Raw genomic sequence first — 17578 nt, 5'->3', positions numbered from 1 at the left:
TCTTTCATCTATGTAACAATAGTCTTATAACAGTCACCCCACTCTCATGAGATCACGCTGTTTCTACAGATAATTGCCAAGGTTTGTTTTTCAAGTTTGGGTATATACATTACAATACTTTGATATCTAAAACCACTAATGAATCACTTTCAACCAGTTGATGATTCTAACTTAAAGGATGTTGTATTGTCCTTAAATATGTGTTTGGTGATGGCAGTTTAGTCACTATATCGTATCCAACTCTTGCAACCCCCATGGACTATATACAGCCCACCAGGCTCTTCTGTCTATGAGATTTCCCAGGCAAGAATACTGCAGTGGGTAGCCATTCCCTTCTCCAGGAGATCTTCTCAACCTAGGGACTGAACCTGTGTCTTCTGCACTGCAGGCAGATTCTTTACTGCTGAGCCACCAGGGAAGCACAAAATAATGTGTTTAAGATACTTATTAATATTCTGATTATAATTCTAGAAATTTATATATATATGTAAAATATGTAATTATGCACACAAATACATGTACACAAAAGTAAGTGGTAGAAAGAAGCAGTCAATTAAAATTATTTGTTAGAATGTCAGGATTGTAGAGAAGTGTTCTTTTTATCTAATAATTTAAAAATAATTTTTATTATTAGTATAATCTTTGAGCAATCAATAAAATGGTAAAAGAAAATATTTCACTGCTGCTGTGGAGCACCACAGCAGAAAATAGTGGTGTTGGATTATGACTGATGCCTTACTTCTGTCTCTGATGATTTTGATGTATATTTGATCATAATAGAATTTCAGGTTTGGGAGGACTTTGCAGTCTAAATTTCATGCAATGCTTGATTCTCCTTTATGCATTGTTAACATAGTCATCATCATATCATAAGCAGCTAATTATTATGTGTCTGTTATTATGTGCCAGATACCATGCTAAGCACTTCATGTATAATATATTCAATCTTTTAACCACTGTTTGAATTAAGCTGTGTGTGCTCAATCACTTCAGTCATGTCTGACTCTTTGTGACCCTATGGCCTGTAGCCTGCCATGCTCCTCTGTCCCTGGAATTTTCCAGACAAGAATGGGTTGCCATTTCCTACTCCAGGGGATATTCCTGACCAGGGATTGAATGTGTGTCTGCTGTGTCTTCTGTATTGGCAGGTAGATTCCTTACCACTGCGCCACCTGGGAAGCCCTTTGTTGAAATGGTGGCGCACAAATCAAGGCAGTTAACACCAAACTGTGCTACTGGTCATTGTATGCTTCACTAGGATGCACTTTTATTTTTTAACTTGCAGTTAAAAGATGAAATATTTTTAAATCTGCCTGTTCACTTAAAAAATTTCATGACGAAGTAGTAAAAAGTATTGATTATTTTAAATCTTAAATACAGTCTGTTTAATATTCTGTGCGATTTAATAGGAAGTACCCCGAAAGCACTTGTGATGCATACTGAGGTACAACAGTTATCTTGGGGAAAAACACTTGTATAATTGTTTTACATTCTCAGCTGAATTAGTCACTTTTTAAAAAAATGCAACACTTTTTTTGCTTGAAAAAAAATAACTATGATTAATGACTATGATTATTCAGACTTGGTTGTTTGGCATACATTTTCTCAAAAAAAATGAAATGAGCCAGTCCTTTAACGGTTGGTAAACAACTGACTATTTGTTGCTAATGATAAAATTCAAGCTTTTAAGAGAAAATTAGAATTTTGTAAAACTTGTATTTGCCATCATGGTCTTGACAGGCTCCAAATACTTAAAAGACTTTTCTGATGGAGTTGGTGATGACTTTAATGCATGTGATTCTCTTCGTTTAATACTGTACAATGAAATGTGTTAGGATTTGAAGGACTTGGATTATTCAGTCAACCAATATTTTTCAGATATGAAATGCATGATGCTACAAAATCTGCATAACTATAAAAGGTCCATTCGAAATGCAAGATAGGCCAATGGATTTTAATATAACATGTTACAAAAGTTCACCATTATGTCTTCAGATTTCACATTGGAAACCCCCTTAGAAAACTGCCATTGTTGAGTTTTAGTGTAGTAAGGATCAAAGAAGAATATTTTTAATCATCAATTCTTCATTTTCCAACTACATATCTGTATGAGCTCAGGTTTCTTCATATACTACAACCAAATTCAAATATTGCAACAGATTGAATTCAGAAGTAGTTAGAAGACAGGAGAATCCAGCTGTCTTCTAAGTCACGCATTAAAAATTTTTTATAAATATGGAAAACAATGCTGCTGCTTTACAACAGTTTGGGAAAATGCTGTTATTTTTTTTAAAAAAAGTTAAAATATGAGTTTTTTATTGTTATTCTTTAAAGATTTAATCAGTAGTTTCAAATTTTATTAGTTTTACCTTCTATTATAGTAAATATTGATAGAAATAACCCACCTTTAAAAGCTCTTTAGAGTCCTCAGTAATTATTGAGAAGGAAGGGATCCTGAGGTCAAAATTTTGAGAACCACTGAGCACCACTAAGGCAAAAGCCTGGGCTCAGGAGTCAGCCTGTCTTACTTTGAATTCAGTCTCCATTCCTTATTAGCTTTATGATTCTTAGTAAGTTATGTAAGGGCTTCCTAGGCTTCCCTGGTGGTTTAGATAGTAAAGAATCTGCCTGAAATGCAGGAGACCCAGGTTCAGTCCTTGAGATGGGAAGATCCCCTGGAGGAGGGCATGGCAGCCCACTCCCAGTACTCTTGCCTGGAGAATCCCCTGGACAGAGGAGCCTGGCGGACTACAGTCTCCAGGATCAGAAAGAGTTGGACACAGCTGAAGCGATGTAGCACGCATGCATGCCAGTTACTTAAGCTAAGTTTCCATTTTTTCATCTGAAACAAAAGGATGATACTGTGAATTCTGTGATTGTTTAATCAGAAATTCATGTAAAGTGCTTTGCACAATGATTAGTATATAGTAAAATTTCTAATATTTGTTAGGATAATAATAATTCTTATTCCATTTTGCCAGTAATGAGTGTGAGTCTGGGTTTACAGAACTGCTCTTGGGAACTGACTTTAAATCCAAATAGGTGAAACTATCTCAGAGGACAGATGGATATGTTCCAGTTGATGTTCTGTGAGGTGTATGGATAGAAATTGAGCAGTGATGTATCTCCATGATTAGAAAACTTGGAGGTCTGTCATCTTGGAATTTACTTGCTCCTTTTTGGAAAGATTGGCAGTCCTGACAAACAGAAAGCCAAATGGGAATTTTCATTATATTCCAACAATATGACATTTTAACCAGTCCAAAGAGACTTCTGCTTAGGCAGAAGCATTTACTATGCATTGATCCTATTCCCCAGACAAATAGAGGACAGCCTGCATACATGGAATCCTTAGTAGTGGCCCTTTGTTGGCCTAGACAGAAACTGTGAAGCTATAATTCACATTAAATGTACACTAGCAAATCAAGGTTTAAAACTAATTGTCCTCCATTTATGGGGACTAGGAAGATAATGTAAAGTTGTCAGTTGTCCCCTACTTAATTATTTGAAACCGCGGTCTTTAATTTGGAGATGCAACAATGTTATTAAAAGGCTGTCACATCCCCCACCAGATGAAAACTGTTGACTTGCAAGCATGTGGACCCCAAATTGGTTGAAATCCAGAAGATGGATGATGCTTGAAACTTTGCGTTTATGCCAACCAACCTGAAAATTGTACACGAGCTGATCATGCAACCTGTAGCCTCCTCCCTCACAATGCCTTAAAAACCTTTGTCTCCTAACGGGCAACTTGGAGATGATTTTTGGACATTAGCTCACCATCTTCCTAGGTTGCTAGCTTCCTGAATAAAGCAGCTTTTCCCATTAAAAAAAAAAAAAGGAAAAAAGCTGTCATTTAACACTGGAACTCACTGAGTGGCTCTGTATCCTGACTCCGCTTGCTCAAAATAAATACAGGGAAACTTTGTTATAACTTCTCTTTTTAATGAGCAAGAATTAACCTGTGCCAAATCTCTTTGATTAGGTACTTCTTGTAAGCTACAATAATTTCAAATAGTAAATTATTAAGCGGTACTGAATAAATTCAAAACAGTACTCCTAAATAGTTTAGAGCTGTCTAATCTCTTCCCAGCTAGTTTGTTACTACTTTCAGGAGTCTTGGAAAATATAGGAAAAACCATAATCTTTAAAATGTTAAGTCAAAAATAATTAATTTGTGGTTTATTTGTAAAATATGATTGCATTTACATGCACAGGTATCTGCGGTTGGTGGGATTATGGGAAACTTTCTTCTGTTTTTTTTTTTAATGCTCTTAAAGATATTTTCCAAGTTTTATACATTGAATGTATGATTTTTATAATCAGAAAAAGCTTCCTGAAACAATTGTGTTCTAAAGCCAGTAGGTGGGATAGAGCAAGATAGTCATCCGTGCTGGGAGGCAGTCTGGTTGGGGATACTGGGGCCTAAGCAGGATGAGGAGAGTGTTTGTTGTGGGGGGGCCAGCCTTGCATGGAGTCAGAGCTCAAATAGGATGAAAGGGGAGACATGGGTGGGCACGTGGCTGTGGCTATCAGAGGCAGAACAGAGTGAGGGGGCATCCAAGGGTAAGGCCTGCAGAGGACATCCGTATGGAGTGGTACCTGATACAGGTGTTGAATCCTGAGCAGGGTGAAGATGTCTCTGGAAGGGGTAGCCTAACATCATGGGTCAGAATCTGAGTGAGGACACGTGTGGGGAGCAGCCTAGCATGGGGAATTCAGAGTCTAAGCCAGTGAAGAGGGCATCCATGTCGGGGAGAGTCAGTGGCAGGAAGTAGAGACTGGTTCTATATGGGGGAGCAGGGGTTGTTGATCAAATTAGTGTATTAAGGATAATGGGAGTCAAGTTTCTGACTGTCAGTAAAGGGAGATAGAAATTACAGTGAGAAGGAAACTAAAATGACTCCTATGGTATTGCATTAAAACTGCAAGTTTCAACAAAAACTGTTTCCAATGGAGGGATGGATGGATAGATAGATAGAGATGTAAATAAGTACACACACACACTCCAGCTACATCCAAAGATTAAAAAAAAAATTGTTTCTTATACTAGTCTCAGGAAGTAGGTATTATTACAGTTCTTACTTTACAGGAGATTGATCTCATACTCTTGAGTGCAGGAGCCAGCTCTAATGATGTGACTGGGGTCCTGGCTAAAGCCTGCTGCCTTAAACCAAGAGTTATCACTTGCCCATGATCATGTAATCCCTTGAGCCCTGTTTCTTTATCAGCAGAATGAAAGTGTTGGACTCTATAATCTTCTAGCTCCATTCCAGCTTCAAATTCTAAACTTCAAGCTATCAATAATACTAACAATAACAACAAAATACCCCAAATCTGGAAAGTGGGAGTAACCTTAACTAGAAACGTGTATAATTAAAGTGAGAGAAAAAACTATAAAACTTTCCTGAGATGTTCTTAATGACTTGAACATGCAAAATTGTTTCTTCAGGTGCTTATTTTCCTGTTCTTTTTGTGTGTATGTTCAATTTTAGTCATTAATAGCATTCAGGTGTGATATTTTTGCGCTTGCAGAAGTTTTTATTCAGGGTTGCTGAGTCATTAACAAGTATGCAGTTTCTTTCCTGAGTTTTTTTTTTTAATTGGGGAGGGGGTTTGTTATTCCAAGGAACCCTTTGTTCTTCTTTTTTGGCTGCACCAGGCAGCATGTGGGATCTTAGGTCCCCAACCAGGAATTAAACTCACACCCCCTGCATTGGAAGCATGGTGTCTTAACCACTGAACCACCGGGGAAGTCCTCCTTTGTTCTTTTTAATGAGGATAAAGACAGATGGTTTTGAAAGAGACTTTCTCTTGTTAAATGAATAGGCCACCGCTGCTTTATTATAGCTTGAGGCAGGCAGTCTTTTGGGAAACAGGCATTTACGGGGGTTTTTCTTTGGGGGTGTGGCTGCATTATTGTTACTATGAAGTTCTATTTGATTGGTTCTGAACTGTGCAGCACTAAGAGTAATATCTTTTTCTTTAAAGCTCAACCTAGCTCATGAGCGCTTTTCAAAAGAGAAGAAAGTTATAAAGGAGAAGGAAAGACGGTCGTAGTGAGTGTTTAGACTATGAGGCTGATTGTTTTCAAGCAAATTTGATTCATTATATGCTTTGTAATGAAGACATCTTAATAACAGAGCAGCCCTTTTATCTACATGCTTCTATTAACCAATTTATTTTGTTTAGATCAGTGGGCAGGACACCATCTGTTACCAGAAATTTTCTTTTCATCAAGCCTGCCCCCATTAAGAATCCCCAGTTAAGCAACTTCAGCTGCCCTCCTGTTTAATTTCCATAATAACTCAATTCAGGGATATGGAGAGAAAAGGGCAGCTAAGAGGATATTGTCAACTGTATCATGCCCTCAGAGGATTTAATTTGGTCACCTCCTTGGCAAGATAAATTAGTGGGAGGAGTTTATGTGTGTTGAAGAAAAGGGCTAAGGAGAGGGAGGAACAGAACTGATGGTGGATGAGGCAGTTTTAAAGAATTTTCAGTTCAGTTCAGTTCAGTCGCTCAGTCGCGTCCGACTCTGCGACCCCATGAATCGCAGCATGCCAGGCCTCCCTGTCCATCACCAACTCCCGGAATTCACTCAGACTCACGTCCATCGAGTCAGTGATGCCATCCAGCCATCTCATCCTCTGTCATCCGCTTCTCCTCCTGCCCCCAATCCCTCCCAGCATCAGAGTCTTTTCCAATGAGTCAACTCTTCGCATGAGGTCGCCAAAGTACTGGAGTTTCAGCTTTAGCATCATTCCTTCCAAAGAAATCCCAGGGCTGATCTCCTTCAGAATTTTAGTAGGATTTAAAAAAAACATTTCTTCTAATAGCTTTTTGGTAACTTTGTTTCTCCAAGAGCTCTTTTTCTAAGGCATATTTCAATTATTTAGACACAGGGATAAGAGTCCTTTTCCATACATAATATTCTATTTTTAGGACCATGAAATACATCTACATATCAATTGGTATGCATACATTTATATGTTTATGTAAAGTAAAAGTGATATACAAATGCTATTATTATAAACATTTACACTGTGACACTGAAAGTTTTTTTTTTCTTCTATCAAAGGTCCATGACTCCAGCTCAGGCTGACCTGGAATTTCTTGAGAATGCCAAAAAGTTGTCTATGTATGGTGTTGACCTTCATAAAGCAAAGGTAATGGTAACTTATTAATATGCATGTATCAGACCTGTGTCATATAATACCTCATACTAACCTTTGCCTAGGGTATTACTAAACATTCAGAGGAGATAGTAATTCTTGTTAGAATGTTGTCTGTCAGTTGAATCAGTCAAGTGTATTAAGTGTATGAATTGAGTTGCCTGTTTGCAATTCCACCAGCAGAACGAGGTTTCACACCTAAGCAACTGTAAAGATCAAAAAATATAGTGCCAAGAGCAGAAGAAATTATAACTTCCTAAAATGCAGATACATTTGCAAATGCAGAGTGACACCGAGGCTTGTTTCATAGCCAGTCAACTACCTCAGAATCACCTGGGGTATTTGTTAAATATACAGATTCCTGAGCTCCTCCCAGATATACTGACTGACTGTGGAGGAGAGGCTTAGTCTCCAGATTTCATAAATATCTCACATGATTCTCCTTCATGCTTGAATCTGAGAATCACTGGTATAAGGCAGTTCACAATGTGTGGTCTCTGAACCAGCATTTAGCATTGTCTAGGAACTTGTTTGAAATGCTCATTTCAGTTCCCATCCCAGAGTTACTGAATCAGAAACTCTGTGGGTAGGGCCCAGCTCTCTGTTTTAACAAGCTCTCCAGGTGATTCTGATGCACACAGGAGGAACACAGATGGCTCACTAGAGAACCATGGGGTTAGGTCATTGGAAACTTGAGCTTTCATCCCCATTCAACCCAAGACAGTCTAACACAACGAGTAATGACAGGATGTCGCTTGACTTCTCTCACCTTCAGCTACTGAAATGGCTGGGGAGGTTGAGGAGTTTGTGAGGGGGAAGACTCAAGGGATGATCAGAGGTTCATTCAGAGAAATTTAACTAGGATGGACGATGAATCAAACCCATGTCCGGTGAGAAACAGGCAAAAGAATAGGGATACTTAACCCACAGAAGGGAAAGTTTAGGGAAGATATAATAGCCGTCTTTACGGGTTTCAAGCATTTGTGTGTGAAGTAGAGGTTTTGTAATACTGGACCAGGTAAACTGGGAACTGCAGGGAGATACTATTCAGCTCAGGTGGACAGTTTGTCTAACAGAGCTATTTCAAAGGTGGGATGGGCTACCTCAGAAGGGACAGAGTTCTCTGGAGAAATTCCAGGTTAGGCAGAATAATCACTTGGTAGCAATTTAGACAAGGACCTTCAAACATTTTGTGGTAATTGGACTAACGTGACCTTTCAGGCTTCTCCCAACTTGAATATCTGTATCTGAAGTTTCTTCCTTATTTATATTTCTAATAACCCTGATAAGATTCCTTTGTATGTTAGTGAGTTTTCTTAATGTTGCTCTGGATTGTTTGGGGCTGGGTGTTGTAACTTCTGTGACTCTCAAAAGTAGATGGTAGGAAGATCAGATCAGGTCCAGAACTGAACTGGTGAGGTTTTGCTTCACAATTTCTGCTGAAGGCTCGTGTCAGTTCAGTAGTTATCAGGAATGCATGAGGAATCAGGCAGCATATTCCTTTGCCAAATGCTGTAAAGCAAATGATTTCTTCAAAACATCTAGTTAAAAGAGGGATGTAATTGTACCCATAGGCTCTTTAAGAACTTAAGGGGGCATCTTCTGGGAAATTGTGTTATGTGGTCATTGAGTTGAAGCTGAATATTATTTCTTTTTCTCTCCATTGTGCTTATACATAGCACATGTAGACACTAATATGTTTGTTTCTCTGTACTCATTTTGGGGAAAGGAGTCGTTTAGAAGCATGTAATGTTGGGTTTTTATTACTTATCTAAATAAATAGTCAGCTGTAGAGATGAACTCAGGTGAAATTTATTTTCCTTGAATCAATTGTGATTAATAGTATGGGCAGGTAACATACTCAATGTAAACACCGAGCATATTGTCAATAACAGGATTTGAGGTGATACAGAAATGATTTAGATGTAGTTTCCACCCTCGAGGACTGAATTTTAATTTTTTTCTGGTTGTTTTCCTCATTATAAAGGTGACATATATATAAATAATATATTTACATGTATGTATGTATATATTGGGGTTTCCCGTGTGGTGCTAGTCGTAAAGAGCCCACCCGCCAATCAGGAGACATAAGAGACATGGGTTCGATCCCTGGGTTGGAAAGATCCATTGGAGCAGGAAATGGCAGCCCACTCCAGTATTCTTGCCAGGAGAATCATTTGACAGAGGACCCTGGCAGCCTACAGTCAACAAGGTCACAGAGAGTTGGACACAACTGAAGTGACTTAGCACACGCACATGTATTATGCACACATAATTGTATGTGCCTAGAAAATAGGGTAATTCAGGAAATTATCAAATTAGTACTGGTTACTGTTAAAGAGTATGGAAGGACGAGGGTAGATTTTTAAATTTTACACATTTCTGTATTATTTGAATTTTTTACATACATGTGTTAGTTTTTTGACATTTGAATGCTTTTTAAAAGACAATACATGTCTATTGTATTAAAGTATATATTTTTTCTTTTCTTTTTTTTTTAATATTAGAATTGTTTATTTGAATATATTAGAAAAGTTTCAAACACATAACAAATTTAAAGCAGTTTTAGTGATATTAGAAGTATCATATTTAATTTTAATGGCCCACAAATATCCCAAGAATAATGAACTTTCTAACAATGTTATAAACCTTTGGGGGAAAATACCATCTTAATAAAAAGTGGTTCTTCTGCTACATATATTCAAGGATACCAGATAAAGTATAGAAAGATAAAATAAATTGCTCATAATTGTACTGCCCAAAGAATGGCATTATTAACATTTTGGTGTATACATCTTTGAAAATCTTTTATATTGTTGGAATCAAATTATATATGCAATTTTGTCCTGCTTTATTTCACTTAATGTTAACAACATAGTTATCTTCCCAGTTATCTTCCAAATTCTAATCCAACTATTTTAACAGCTATATCATATTTCACTATATGGATGGACAAAATTTAACCCTAATGCTTGGATATTTAGGTTATATACTAGTTTTTCACTCTTAAAACATTCTGAACATTATCATGTATAAAGCTTTTTCTGTGATTTGAGTTATTTCCTTAGAGCAGATTATAGAAATAGTATTAAGGAGTGTCATTTGAAATTTTAAAAATACTAATGATAGGTTGTAACATTGATTTTTTAAAACATGGTATAGTAACAGCATTTTGACATAGACCAAGTAATTCCATGGGTTATGGTTGTTAGGTTAAGCTTTATATTTCATTGTGTACTTTGTAACTATTTTGGGTTGTTGATAGCTTCAGATTGTTTAATAAGAGTCGGCTATGTTGAGCATTTGGCTCAAGACTGACATTCTAACTCTTTTTTTCCTTAGGACTTGGAGGGCGTGGATATCATCCTAGGTGTCTGCTCTAGTGGCCTTCTGGTTTACAAAGAAAAGCTGAGAATTAACCGCTTTCCTTGGCCCAAAGTGCTGAAGATTTCTTACAAACGTAGCAGCTTTTTCATTAAGATTCGGCCTGGAGAGGTACAGAGCTCGTGACTCCCTTTCCTCCTGAATCAGACACAGATCATGTCTGAAACATCTCTTCCTGCCTGTTTCCCATGTGACCATCTCTGAGGTCTCTCTACAGCCAACTATTTAGGCGCTGGTATTTTGTTTCCTAAAGTAATCAGTCCCATGAGGCTTCTTCCTTCCTTTACTCTTGTTGGTTTTCTGGACAGTTCTCTTCATGTAAGCAAATACACCAAGGCCAGCAGTGAAATTTGGATTAATAAACTTGTTCCTTGTTTGCTCCAGGTAAAAACTTGATGGAAAATATTTTTAAATTAAGTAGCATGAGATATTTAACCTGTGAGGTTAAATTACTTTCATTTTGCGCTACAAATCCCTTACTTTATATAAATAAATTTATTTGTATGTGTAGTTTCTGGTAGTGACTGCAAATGTGTTCCACGGTCAAGTTCTAGATTTGTAGTAGAGTTGGATGTTCAACTTTGTACCAGATAACTCAGTTGTTAGTTGGTAGTCAATTTTCAGGATATACCAATGCTGGCTAAGTTTAACTTTTATATTAAAGCACTGTCATGATATAGCAGAAACTTGTTCACGTAGGAATTAAATTTTTAAAAAGTTCCAATACCTATTCTGCCACCTACTAAGTAAAAGACCCTTGACAGATCTCCGGCATTTTTTTTATCACTCAAGGGGGATAGTACCTCCTTCTGTCAAGGTTGATTTGAAGATCAAATGAGATGACAGCTGTAAAAGCTCTTTACAGAAAAGCACCGTACTAATGTAAAGAAGCTTTTCTGTGTGTATATCACCATCTACTGGTGAAAAATGACTCATTGTTTTCAGCATGGAAATACTGAATGTGCAGCCTTAAAATTTCAGATAAGGGTTATCGCTGAAGCATTTGTTTAGGACCGTAATAATTTACCTGTGCCTAGCAAAAGTTAAAGAGTTCCAAATACAAGAGTTATTCAGTCAACAAATGTTTTTTGACAGCTTTCTTTGTGTCAGACATTATTTTAGGGGCTAGGAACAGTGACTAGAAGAGTCTCTCCCTCTGCAGGCTTACCTTTTTTATGTTGGAAGGCAGGGAAAAAAAACACACCATATATATATAGGAAGGACTTCCCATCATGGAAGTCCTTTGTTTCTTTAAATGTTAACTATATAATATATACTAAAAATACAAAAGTCTTACTTTAGAAAGCAATAAAGAACAGCAGGAGGATTTTGAGAAGTGTAATGTAATATTATGACTACAATAGATGATTTAGAAGTAGTGTGGTGTAGGGTGTAAAAATACAGATGATACTATCCAATCACAGTGCTATAACAGGCATATAATTGGCCATAATAGGCACTAGAAGCTAATGTCAGTTTCCTTCCATCGTAAAAAGCATGCTTAAGGCAGAAACAGAGAGGCAAGAGAAGCAGGACAGTGTTTCCAGTAGCCCTGCAGGATGTGGTTTGCTTCAGTCAAAGAGGTTATCTACAAAATTAATGAGCAATCAAAGAAAAAAAAGATATTTAATAATTCAAGAATCTGGTTTGAACCACAATCTTTAGTTCCTATTTCTAAAAATGATTGCATAATAATACTGGTTGATTGGAAGAATCATCTGTTATCCTAGTCCCTGATAATTGAGTAGCCTAGTATCCTAAATGCAGGAAGAACAGTGTCTGGATGGTCAAAACATGACTTATTTATGTCTCAGAAAATGTACAGTGTATGTATGCGCGTGTGTTTCTGAACAAAATAAGATGTGTAAATAGTATAAGATGAAAAACCACCCTCAGTGAATAAATTTCTTTTGTTAAGTAGGAAAAAATTTCCAGTGCTGGTTTATGTCCTTAGACTAGTAACATTATTTTTATTCACAGTGATCTCCTCTGTAGCACCGTATTTCTCTGGTCCTGGATCACTGTAGTTGAATAATACTTTCTGTTCCATGTTTATTTGTATCCTTACAGCAAGAACAGTATGAAAGTACCATCGGATTCAAACTTCCCAGTTACCGAGCAGCTAAGAAGTTATGGAAAGTCTGTGTAGAGCATCACACATTTTTCAGGTATTGTTCTCACTTCAGTATTTTTCAAGAATAAATTATTTATGCGTGTTTCTATTTCAAGCCTGCTGTTGAAATTCCCTTCTTCGTGTGGTTGTCAGTCTTTTCTTTAGCTCAGGTAAGATCATCTTAAGCAAGACAAAATGAATCTAGTTCCCCTCCTTCGGGTTGAAAAACACCACCTCCCCATTCCCAGAGCATCTTTCTGTGTGTGGTGGAAGGAGGAGGGAGTGAGGAAGAGGAGCTTGTGTTTACAAGAGGCTCTGGGATTGCCCTAGGGGGCTAAATCCAGCCCCACCAGGAAGAGGTGCTGTGACTGACCTCCGCATGGAATTTTTCTAAAGAAAGTGAAAGTGAAGTCACTCAGTCGTGTCTGACTCTTTGTGACCCCATGGACTGTAGCCTACCAGGCTCCTCCCTCCATGGGATTCTCCTGGCGAGAGTACTGGAGTGGGTTGCCATTTCCTTCTCCAGGTCATCTTTCCAACCCAGGGATTGAACCAGGGTCTCCCGCATTCCAGGCAGACACTTTAACCTCTGAGCCACACAGGGAAGAAAGGAGTGCCTAACTACCTGCTTTGGGTCTCTTACTATGGAAGGTTAAAGATTTGAAGCTGATCGTTATCTTGGTTCTAATCAACCCCAGAAAGGGAGCACAGAGAACCACCTTTGAAGCCCAGTTGTATCAGATAAACAGAAGACAGAAGAAAGCTTCATCTCCTTTATTTTCCTTGAGGCCACATACTTAACCCCTCTGTTCACTTGCCAAGCATTTCCTGTATGCTTACCCTTCATACAGACATTGGGAATAACCCCTAACAGTTCTAGTCCCATTCCTAATGGAACTTAAAATCTAGCAGACAAATCATTCCTTGTGTTGAAAGGAGAGCCAACCAGTTGCTGTCATTTAGCCTTTTTAAGAAAATGAAAATTGCATGTATAGCACAGTGAAGAGAATAATATAATAAACTCTCCTTGTACCAAACCCCAGCTCCAATAATTATCACCCCAATGCCAATCTTGTTTCATCTGTATCCCCACCCACTTTCCTACTACTTCCCAGATTATTCTGAAGCAAATGCCAGACCTTGTGCCATGTCATTCATAAATAAACTTGACTCTTTATAAATGGTCCTCAAGAGAGAAAACCATGATATCTTTTTCTTCTGTTTGTATTTTTTTATGTCATACTTAGCACTAAAGAACAGTGTACAGAAAGAAAAGTTAGGGAAAATAACATTTCAATTCTCATTTCAAATAAACCATCAGGCTACACGTTCATTTCAGTTCAGTGGCTCAGTCGCGTCCGACTCTTTGCGAACCCATGAATCGCAGCACGCCAGGCCTCCTTGTCCATCACCAACTCCCGGAGTTCACTCAGACTCACGTCCATCGAGTCAGTGATGCCATCCAGCCATCTCATCCTTGGTCGTCCCCTTCTCCTCCTGCCCCCAATCCCTCCCAGCATCAGAGTCTTTTCCAATGAATCAACTCTTCGCATGAGGTGGCAAGTACTGGAGTTTCAGCTTTAGCATCATTCCTTCCAAAGAAATCCCAGGGCTGATCTCCTTCAGAATGGACTGGTTGGATCTCCTTGCAGTCCAAGGGACTCTCATGAGTCTTCTCCAACACCACAGTTAAAATGCATCAATTCTTTGGCGCTCAGCCTTCTTCACAGTCCAACTCTCACATCCATACATGACCACAGGAAAAACCAAAGCCTTGAATAGACGGACCTTAGTCGGCAAAGTAATGTCTCTGCTTTTGAATATACTATCTAGGTTGGTCATAACTTTTCTTCCAAGGAGTAAGCGTCTTTTAATTTCATGGCTGCAGTCACCATCTGCAGTGATTTTGGAACCCCCAAAAATAAAGTCTGACACTGTTTCCACTGTTTCCCCATCTGTTTCCCATGAAGTGGTGGGACCGGATGCCATGATCTTCATTTTCTGAATGTTGAGCTTTAAGCCAACTTTTTCACTCTTCACTTTCACTTTCATCAAGAGGCTTTTTAGCTCCTCTTCACTTTCTGCCATAGGGGTGGTGTCATCTGCATATCTGAGGTTATTGATATTTCTCCCGGCAATCTTGATTCCAGCTTGTGTTTCTTCCAGTCCAGCGTTTCTCATGATGTCCTCTGCATATAAGTTAAATAAGCAGGGTGACCATATACAGCCTTGACATACTCCTTTTCCTATTTGGAACCAGTCTGTTGTTCCATGTCCAGTTCTAACTGTTGCTTCCTGTCCTGCATATATGTTTCTCAAGAGGCAGGTCAGGTGGTCTGGTATTCCCATCTCTCTCAGAATTTTCCACAGTTGATTGTGATCCACCCAGTCAAAGGCTTTGGCGTAGTCAATAAAGCAGAAATAGATGTTTTCTGGAACTCTCTTGCTTTTTCCATGATCCAGCAGATGTTGGCAATTTGATCTCTGGTTCCTCTGCCTTTTCTAAAACCAGCTTGAACATCAGGGAGTTCAAGGTTCACGTATTGCTGAAGCCTGGCTTGGAGAATTTTGAGCATTACTTTACTAGCATGTGAGATGAGTGCAACTGTGCAGTAGTTTGAGCATTCTTTGGCATTGCCTTTCTGACCTTTTCCAGTCCTGTGGCCACTGCTGAGTTTTCCACATTTGCTGGCATATTGAGTGCAGCACTTTCACAGCATCATCTTTCAGGATTTGAAATAGCTCACCTCCACTAGCTTTAGGAGAAGGCATTGGTAACCTACTCCAGTACTTTTGCCTGGAAAATCCCATGGATGGAGGAGCCTGGTAGGCTGCAGTCCACAGGGTCGCACAGAGTCGGACATGACTGAAGCAACTTAGCAGCCACTAGCTTTGTTTGTAGTGATGCTTTCTAAGGCCCACTTGACTTCACATTCCAGGATGTCTGGCTCTAGATGAGTGATCACACCATTGTGATTATCCGGGTTGTGAAGATCTTTTTTGTACAGTTCTTCTGTGTATTCTTGCCACCTCTTCTTAATATCTTCTGCTTCTGTTAGATCCATACCATTTCTGTCCTTTATCGAGCCCATCTTTGCATGAAATGTTCCCTTGGTATCTCTAATTTTCTTGACGAGATCTCAAGTCTTTCCTATTCTGTTGTTTTCCTCCTTTGCATTGATCGCTGAAGAAGACTGTCTTATCTCTTCTTGCTATTCTTTGGAACTCTGCATTCAGATGCTTATATCTTTCCTTGCCTCCTTTGCTTTTCACTTCTCTTCTTTTCACAGCTATTTGTAAGGCCTCCCCAGACAGCCATTTTGCCATTTTGCATTTCTTTTCCATGGGGATGGTCTTGATCCCTGTCTCTTGTATAATGTCACAAACCTCATTCCATAGTTCATCAGGCACTCTATCTATCAGATCTAGGCCCTTAAATCTATTTCTCACTTCCACTGTATAATCATAAGGGATTTGATTTAGGTCATACCTGAATGGTCTAGAGGTTTTCCCTATTTTCTTCAATTTGAGTCTGAATTTGGTAATAAGGAGTTTGTGATCTGAGCCACAGTCAGCTCCTGGTCTTGTTTTTGTTGACTGTATAGAGCTTCTCCATCTTTGGCTGCAAAGAATATAATCAGTCTGATTTCGGTGTTGACCATCTGGTGATGTCCATGTGTAGAGTCTTCTCTTGTGTTGTTGGAAGAGGGTGTTTGCTATGACCAGTGCATTTTCTTGGCAAAACTCTATTAGTCTTTGCCCTGCTTCATTCCGCATCCCAAGGCCAAATTTGCCTGTTACTCCAGGTGTTTCTTGACTTCCTACTTTTGCATTGCAGTCCCCTATAATGAAAAGGACATCTTTTTTGGGTGTTAGTTCTAAAAGTTCTTGTAGGTCTTCATAGAACCGTTCAAGTTCAGCTTCTTCAGCATTACTGGTTGGGGTGTAGACTTGGATTACTGTGATATTGAATGGTTTGCCTTGGAAACGAACAGAGATCATTCTGTCGTTTTTGAGACTGCATCCGAGTATTGCATTTCAGACTCTCTTGTTGACCATGATGGCTACTCCATTTCTTCTGAGGGATTCCTGCCCTGCAGTAGTAGATGTAATGGTCATCTGAGTTAAATTCACCCATTCCAGTCCATTTTAGTTCGCTGATTCCTAGAATGTCATCATTCACTCTTGCCATCTCCTGTTTGACCACTTCCAATTTGCCTTGATTCATGGACCTGACATTCCAGGTTCCTATGCAGTATTGCTCTTTACAGCATCGGACCTTGCTTCTATCACCAGTCACATCCACAACTGGGTATTGTTTTTGCTTTGGCTCCATCCCTTCATTCTTTCTGGAGTTATTTCTCCACTGATCTCCAGTAGCATATTGGGTACCTACTGACCTGGGGAGTTTCTCTTTCAGTATCCTATCATTTTGCCTTTTCATACTGTTCATGGGGTTCTCAAGGCAATACTGAAGTGGTTTGCCTTTCCCTTCTCCAGTGGACCACATTCTGTCAGACCGCTCCACCATGACCCACCCGTCTTGGGTTGCCCTGAGGGCATGGCTCAGTTTCATTGAGTTAGACAAGGCTGTGGTCCTAGTGTGATTAGATTGACTAGTTTTCTGTGAGTATGGTTTCAGTGTGTCTGCCCTCTGATGCCCTCTTGCAACACCTACCATCTTACTTGGGTATCTCTTACCTTGGGCGTGGGGTATCTCTTCACGGCTGCTCCAGCAAAGCGCGGCTGCTGCTCCTTACCTTGGGTGAGGGGTATCTCCTCACTGCCGCCCTTCCTGACCTTCAACATGGGATAGCTCCTCTAGGCTACACGTTACACTCAATTAAAAAATCTTAATTATTGACATTAAGATATTTCTTTATGCTTCCATCATCTACTTTAAACC

General features: G+C 39.0%; 1 protein-coding gene across 10 annotated transcripts in view; it reads left to right on the top strand.

Annotated features, from left to right (window-relative positions):
- Positions 1-17578, top strand: part of EPB41 (erythrocyte membrane protein band 4.1) — a 186927-nt gene that overhangs the window by 105835 nt on the left and 63514 nt on the right. For all 10 annotated transcript variants that reach the window (XM_068968957.1, XM_068968950.1, XM_068968948.1 and 7 more), the window contains 3 exons: positions 7082-7169; positions 10518-10670; positions 12630-12727. In XM_068968957.1, the coding sequence (XP_068825058.1) occupies positions 7082-7169; positions 10518-10670; positions 12630-12727 (339 nt within the window). The remainder of the gene's footprint in view (positions 1-7081; positions 7170-10517; positions 10671-12629; positions 12728-17578) is intronic.

Source organism: Capricornis sumatraensis, chromosome 3, assembly GCF_032405125.1.
Source record: "Capricornis sumatraensis isolate serow.1 chromosome 3, serow.2, whole genome shotgun sequence".
In the NCBI taxonomy this organism is placed as follows: domain Eukaryota; kingdom Metazoa; phylum Chordata; class Mammalia; order Artiodactyla; family Bovidae; genus Capricornis; species Capricornis sumatraensis.
The sequence above is the reverse complement of the archived record's forward strand: the minus strand, read 5'-3'. Positions and strand labels throughout refer to the sequence as shown.